The sequence below is a fragment of the Trachymyrmex septentrionalis genome, unplaced genomic scaffold, assembly GCF_001594115.1.
Source record: "Trachymyrmex septentrionalis isolate Tsep2-gDNA-1 unplaced genomic scaffold, Tsep1.0 scaffold37, whole genome shotgun sequence".
NCBI classification, from domain to species: Eukaryota; Metazoa; Arthropoda; class Insecta; order Hymenoptera; family Formicidae; genus Trachymyrmex; species Trachymyrmex septentrionalis.
This window is the reverse complement of record NW_017305536.1, coordinates 9,586,116-9,593,936: the sequence shown is the minus strand read 5'-3', so window position 1 is coordinate 9,593,936 and position 7,821 is coordinate 9,586,116. Positions and strand designations below refer to the sequence as shown.

Below are 7,821 nucleotides of genomic sequence, written 5' to 3'. Positions count from 1 at the left end.
CCTAAGGTACGAACCGGAGGGGGCATAGGGCGGGTTGGCAGTGCGCGGCGCAGAGAGGAAAGGGGGAAGGCGAGAGAGAGAGAGAGAGAGAGAGAGAGGAGAGGAGAGGGAAGGGAAGGGGTAGAGAGAGACGGGGAGGAGGTGAACCTGTTCCCGAGGGAGTTCCTTGACCCTCGGGGGGCACACTCTCTCGTGAGCTTTCGCGAGACGCGAGAAGCCAACGGAGTAGCCACCATAATGCCCGCCGGCTAACTCGAGGCCCTCGAGTAAGCAAGTCCTCCGAGACGAGGAAGAGAGAGAGAGAGAGAGAGAGAGAGAGAGAGAGAGAGAGGCGGAAAGTATAAGCGAGAGCGAGAAGAATGATGTATCTAGTATTATAGTAAGAAGAGGATAAAGGACGGTAAAATGGGATGAAACGAGACGAGATGAGAGATAAAAAAGGATAGAGGAGAATGGAGAGATTGAACGAGAGAGAAGGAAGAGAGACGAGGAGAGAACGACGAATGAAACCGTGGACCAAGCAGCATCATCGCACAGCATCCCACTACCGTGATGTTCGCCCGTTCGTCCATCCGCCCATGTGGACCACGGTACGTGGTCGTCGTCGGATCCAAGAAATTGCCGCTAGACGAGTAGAAAGAGAGAATAAATGCCCCACCGCGTTGCTCTCTGTACTGTCCGTTACAGGCTCTTTCAATCGAAGGGAGAACTCCACCGCAATTGTAATAACAATGCTAATCAAAACTGGCGCGAGCGTTATCAAATTTTATTTCGAAACTTGGAATTTTCTCGTACAAATTTAGCTTCTCTAATTTTCTGTCAATTTTTCTCTTTACACTTTTCTCATATCGCTAATGATATTTAGTGATTTGCCAAAAAAAAAAAAAGGTGCAATGACTGAAGCGCGCGCGAGCTTGTCTTAATACACTTTCATTATATGTAGATACGTAAAATAATTTAGAATTGCAAAAATAATAATTACTTTTTGTTCATGATATATGTTTTTCAACGGCAATAAATTCAGAAATGAGAATTTTCTGTTACGATCGGTTTGAGAATTTTTTCCATTATGAGCTTTTCATAAGTATTATCGTTTACACGTTACCAAATTACCAATTTTCAGGACTCGGTACAGTACCGCGTGTTAATCCGCGTGCACTTACAATTCTCCGATTATCCAGACATCGTATCACGTAAAAGTGACATGCGTCCCATACTATGTAGTTCCTGAAAGGAGATCGGCAAAAGATGTTTCTTATTGCAGCGATACTTTATAGCCATTTAACTCGGCTCAGCTTCTCAGTTCGCACGATATTCTCGACACGCGAATTACGTGGAACGGTATATGTATATTGTATGTATATGGGGCAGAAATTCAATGACGATCGTCACGACGCGCGACAGTGATGGCATCTCTCTTTTACGAGAGGCATTGCCCGCTAGCCACATAATGACGATGGACACGCGACATCACGGGACTTATCCATTATTCATCGCATCCAAAATCATTCTTCGTAAATATATATAATTTTATCTTGCCAGCCGAGAGAAGGAGCCTACCGGGAACTCACCTTTACTGATTCGATAAACAACCCATCTTCGATACGATGATTATTAGCGACATTTAAACACTTTTTTTTATCTCGGAAAAGATGATCAATTTACAGAGTACTTTGCGAACAGTTTTGTATCTTCAAATTTAATACAGTCATAGGTATATTTTGCGAATTCTTTCGTTTTTCAAAACGTCACGGCGAACAGCTTCGCGCTAACTTTTTGCTACGGAAAAGTGAAGATTTTATTATTAAGAACTTTTTAGTAACAAAATAATTCTTATTTGAGATTATTATTTTCGCATAAATTCTTCAACATTTTTATACAGGGTGTTTACTATCTGGAAAAATTTGAAAACCTGGAATTTTCAGGGATTTTTTACTCTTGAAGTATTAAAGATTTTCATGGAAGTTTGCCTGTGTTAATTGGAATTTTATTGGTTTCGCAGCACTAATTGCAGAAAATGATAGATATAGTCTCATAGAATTCTTGTCTAATTAATATAGTATAATTTATTTGCGTCGCTTGTACTTCAAATTTATTTCTTTTTGCAACAAGTGCTTCTGAATTATTTTACGTATCTATGTACAATGAAAATGTATTACATTATTTATGTATTAAATACCCTGTCACAATTACATAATTTTGGCTTACGGGAACAAACGAGATTTTTATTATTCCCACAATTATCATTGCGTTTATCGATTCGCTCTTCCGCAACACTAATGAAATTTATATTCCTCCGGAGCGCAGCGCGGCGTTGCAACAGCGATATGATTCATTGAACGGTATCCCAGAGATAGAGAGAGAGAGAGAGAGAGAGAGAGAGAGAGAGCAACTCTTGACGAGCAAACTCGCGAAATTCATATCACGAGCGCAGCAGTCGAAGAGCGGGCCTAAGCCACGCGTTTCTCATTTTCGTCCGCGAGAGAAGAGGTGAGAATACACAATCGTTCGCGGCGTTACCGACTTGGCGATGCCGCTCGTGATGAAACCGATTGTAAGTACCTTATATACGGACGTGCGCTCGCTCGTGTTCAACCGGACCCAGCATCCTGGCACGGGGGGGCACAAGTGTACATCGTCGTGTAATGCCTCATAGAAAGGCAAGAGAGAGCAAAGAGCTCTCGAGATGTTCACGCGGGGGGCGCATACACAGTCACGTATGTGTGCGCGCGAGCAAACGTGATGCACACGCACGTGCGCACATGCGAGGTGGATTTGCGATAGAGAGAGAGAGAGAGAAATCGAATGTGTGTAAAGTCGTGATGCGCGCGATGCGGGAGGAGAAAAAGAGAGAGGACCCCGTGTGGATGCGTGGCAGAGGCAGAGGCAGAGCCAGAGCGCGCGGGATACACGTAAAGGGGTCCTTCGGTGCTCCCGGAGGTGGAATGACTTGGGAAGGGGGCTGCCCGCTGCACAGAAGGGGGAGGGGGTACAAGCCGCGATGGATAGGGGGGGAGGCCCGGAGGCCGGCCTGCGGCTCCAACTTCAGTATCCCCGGAGCGACCGAGTCGTGTATCCCGCGGACGTTACTGCGTTTCCGCGCTCCAGCGTGCACGAGATACAGTGAATATAGGAACGGTACACGCATTCGTGCACACACGTACACGAGTATACGTGTACGTGAATACATACATCCTTATGCACGCCGGCTACTAATCGGCGTGCGTGCGTGCGTGCGTGCGTGCGTGCGTGCGTGCGTGCGTGCGTGCGTGCGTGTGTGTGTGTGTGTGCGTCCACGCACACAGCGAAGGCGCGTTGCACACGCTAGCACACGCTAGCTACGCCGGACACGTGCACACACCTGTTCAACGCGCGTTTCCGCGGCGGCGCCGACGCCGGACGGTCGATCTCGCGGGCTCTCCCGTCTCTACGTCTGTCACGCGTCTACGTAGTACGTAAGCAGTGTCTCACACATCTCCTCCTCCCGATTCGACATAGTGCCTCGATTTAATATCTCTCTCTCTCTCTCTCTCGTTATCCCCATTTCCCTTTCCAAGGATCTCGAGGAAGCCCCTTTCTCATCAGAGTGGACCGCAGGATTGTTGTAAACCACCTGAGTGTATCGGTGTACGACGAGCGTTTTGCGACAATAAACAAATTTGTTTTTTATTCGGAGATCGCGAACGATTCCCACGAGATTTCCTCGTCCTCAGTCGCGCATCAGGGATTAATTGGCGCATGAGATGATGTGACTGGAATTATCTGACAGCCCGAATTGTCCTCACCTTTCGCCTTTCGTACTGTCAACACGTCAACGCGATTGAAGAATCATCCATCGAAATCAAATCTATCTTTAGCTACGTTTCTAGGAAGAAAAAGTACACTTGTAGCTACTAAGATCCCAAGATCGATTTTGAACTGTGGTATTACCTGTACATGTAGAACACGTGGTTGGACGTCGCGATTTGTGCGTGCGTTTTCGAAGAAAATAGACGTCGAGCTTCGAAGCAGCGCTTCGTGATCGTTAGACTCATACGCTTTCTTCTGTCCAATAAATTTCACTGATTGCCTAATTAAGTGCGATTAGTTTGCATACCGACGAATCAAGTGTAGAGCTAAAGAAAAAAGTGAAAGAGGCACGAGAGAGGAGGATCCTATCGCTCACGATTGGAGTATTCTCGAGAGCGAAAGGTATCGCGTCGCGCAAGATCAGAGCCTTTCTCGAGCGTCGTTCACGCATGGGAAAAGTGAGGATTCGAGAATCTTTACGAACGAGAAATAGTGAAGGAAAAACGCACGCGAGCCTTCCGTTCGCCAAGTGTCGACGAGTGTTCAGTGCTCAGCGATAAAGAAAAAGGATCGTCCCTCCACGCGGAGGACGGAGATCAGTGGATATTCGGTGTTGGTGCGCGGACCGGAAGGATTTGCGTAGTGCAGTGTGCCGATAATAGAGATCGATAATATTCGGTGAGAGTGGTGAGAGAAAGAGAGCGAAGGATACGCACGAACGCGGTGTGAGGACGAGAGGACAGCCAAGGAGGATCCACCAAAAGCGCAGAGGAGTGCTTGGAGGAGCGGCTGAGGAGCGGCTGAGGAGCCGCAGCGGGGGATATCGATGATATGCGGTAGTCGAGGGATTCCCCAGGGAGAGACATGAGGGCGGCCACCACCTACGTCCTGTTCCTTGCCCACCTCATACAGGTATGCGCGATACATCGAATGTCGCTCTCTACACCTTACTTCGATTCGCGGGGATACTCTCTCGCTTCTCTTCACGTTTCGAAACGAGTGAAAAGGGTTATCTGAAATGTCAAGTAATAATATCGTCACCCTCGCCGTGTAACTACACATTTGTGCAAGTACAAACAAATTAGAAAAAAAGATGATATAATCAATTTTACGCAAGATTGAATAAGCTGGACGAACGTTTACTTTCTGCTGTCTACTCTAGTTTCAAAAATTGCAATTTGTCGAGTTGAGAGAGAGAGAGAGAGATGCAAATTCAAACAATTGAAGGGATGGGCGGAATAAAGGCACAATTCTACTTAGGCCCTTTTTCCGGCTTTTTTATGTAATATTAATCGCAATATAGAGAAATATTGCAACATGTAACTTCTTAAAGACATTACATAAATTCATTTGATATTGTATCCATTGTATATAATAAAAAAGTAGCAAGTTATTTTAATTTTTATTAATATCAAGATTTTGTAATTAGGTCTTTATTCCTCCCAGCCTCTCAATTATAAATTTGCAAGCCTACACTCGATTGCTTTGTCAGAGACTTATGATATGAATTTAATAGAATAAGACGAGATAAATTGTGTTAAGAAAATCATGTTTATTTTAAAAGAGAAAGAGACGCGATTTATAATGCAGATGTCCAAATAACTGAAACCTCCTCCAAGTGTTACAGTCAAGTCTAGTAGTGTAAATTCCGTAGTCACTGTGCAACGTCTTCCCCTGCAGGCATTTAAAGCCGGCATTTAAGAGCCGTAAAAAGCATAGCGGAGCGAGACGATCGTGGTGCTTATACTCATAATCGGGCGTAATCAGTGCGAACGCGCACTTTTTAGTTTGTGCGAACGACTGTTTTCACGATCGTTAAGACACGATTAGATTGCGTTAACGTTGTACATTTGCTCGATCGCCAGTAGTAAATCTTTACGCAGTCGAGTGAAAAGTATCCCCTTCTTTCGCTTCGCTTGGCGACAAGCGAGATTGGGGGAAAAAAAAGTTAATGCGGCGGTACAACGGGTATTCGAACAGATGATGCAAGCGTACAGTGAACGCAGTGTGCATACAAACCCCCCCAGGCGTACGTTCGCAAAAATAAACAGTTGTGACAAACCATTACGATATACATTTATATGTATGATTGGATCCAGGTCTTTTTCATTGCGTGTCTAGCAAATAGGTTTTATTCATAAACTATTTATGTTGTATTATAAACGTAATTTAAAAATTCAAATCTTTACCAATTACGGGTATAATATCCTTTAATGCAACAAAAATCGCTTAGCGCTAAAAGTACCCCATGCGATCGTTATTAATATTTTTCATTTTTAAATATTGTAAAAAAATATAATATTTTTTTGTGTAAAGAGACTCTGAAACTTTTTTATTCTTTAATTACAATATAATTTAATAACATCTTTCGTACTGATAAAATGTTTATATCGTTTTTTAATTATTTTCTCTAGTCTCATAATAATTTGTTCGCCTATTAATGAATAACAAACATTGATATTTCTAGTGTTGTAATTTAATATCTTGCGCAAAAGAAGATAAGAAATCGATTATAATTGAATAGCACGAATGTGTCAATAACTTCAAATATTTGTACATACTTTGTACTTTGCTCTATTGTTGGTTTATAATAATGTAATAGAAAATATTACTTATATACTTGATTCACGAGTATCGTCTCGTTATCGACATGATTTATACAAGAACTAGTACCGTACCGCGTATCGGAAGTTAATTTGCAAGATAGTGCGGTGAGATTTCCATACTAGTCCCTGCGACCATTATAGATCATTGCGATCTCCTGAGTGCATAGCGTTGACTCCTTTCAAATGCTCATAGTTTACCGCTTGTTGCATCACCGCACAAGGTGCTAGTCGTGCGTGATGCAGCATCTGCGATGCGAGGCCGTTCTCACGTGTTTTCATCTCACCCAGTCTTCCGCCTTGGGGGGAACGATCAACGATATAAAACTAATCGCACAAAAGTAATAAAGAAACCATAGCTTTCATTATTATAATGATTGTAGCTATTTTGATCTCGGAGAAGTTTAAACATGCGCGTGATGGATACTGTCCAATTTTAATTATCAGTAGATTAAGAGAGAGGGATAGATAAAAAAGAAGTCAAATTTATTTCTCATCAGCGCATACACAGTGTTTAAGTGTACAAAAAATAATATGTATTGCAATTTAACTCAATGACAGAATTGTTATTCCTGATATTAAAAATAGCGAAGCATTCTACAAATCTACAAATTATGAGAAATATATATACTTGATACTTAATCATTTCCTCACGTTTCCTATTGCATGTTTTTTATTGCTTTCACATGTACTAGCAAAGTCGACGTTTACTTAATATTCTACTCGCTCATACGATTACATAATTTAGTTGATAGCTAAATTATTCGTTGATATATTATACTATATAAAGACGTTTAAATATATTGTACATTGCGAAATCAGATTAATTAATTAATCAATTAATTAATTGCATTTATCAAAGTCATTTTAATTTCAATGTCAACGCGTAAAAAACGATTATATACATATTAATCATTCACATTGAAGCAAATCACGAGAAGACTACTGTAAAGTGAAGTGATCAAATAAATATAGGCGAGAGAGAGAGAGAGAGAGAGAGAGATTACAGATGATGATTCATTCGATGCAATTTATTACTTAAATATTGATAAACTTACTTAAATATTGATGCGATAAGAAACTCCGTCATTTTCTTGCAAAAGTAACATCTGATTTATATGTGTGTGTTTTTACAGATTAATATTCTCACGAGTGTGAAAAGTAGCTAAAAAAATAAGTCCATCAAATTGTCAACAAAAAGGTAGCTTTTTATACTTGATAGAATTAGTAATTAAGAGAAACTATGATTATCGCGTACAAGGATTGTTTGCGGAAACGCGATTGAGTTACACATCGCGGGAAAAAGATTATTCTGTTCCATCGATGGGAATTTACTTTTAATTAATCGGTATATTTTTACGTTATCTTCATAATCGTCGACTATTTTTCTGTATCATTGTGCGTAACATATCGCTGGACAACTACTACT

The 7,821-nt window shown here is 41.7% G+C and overlaps 1 protein-coding gene across 1 annotated transcript in view; it reads left to right on the top strand.

Annotated features, from left to right (window-relative positions):
• The first annotated feature begins 4,191 nt into the window (after positions 1-4,191).
• LOC108750769 (protein jagged-1-like) overlaps positions 4,192-7,821 on the top strand; it is a 42,346-nt gene continuing 38,716 nt past the window's right edge. Inside the window, exon 1 of the mRNA XM_018490496.1 lies at positions 4,192-4,701. Coding sequence (XP_018345998.1) covers positions 4,654-4,701 — 48 coding nt within the window. The 5' untranslated portion in view covers positions 4,192-4,653. The remainder of the gene's footprint in view (positions 4,702-7,821) is intronic.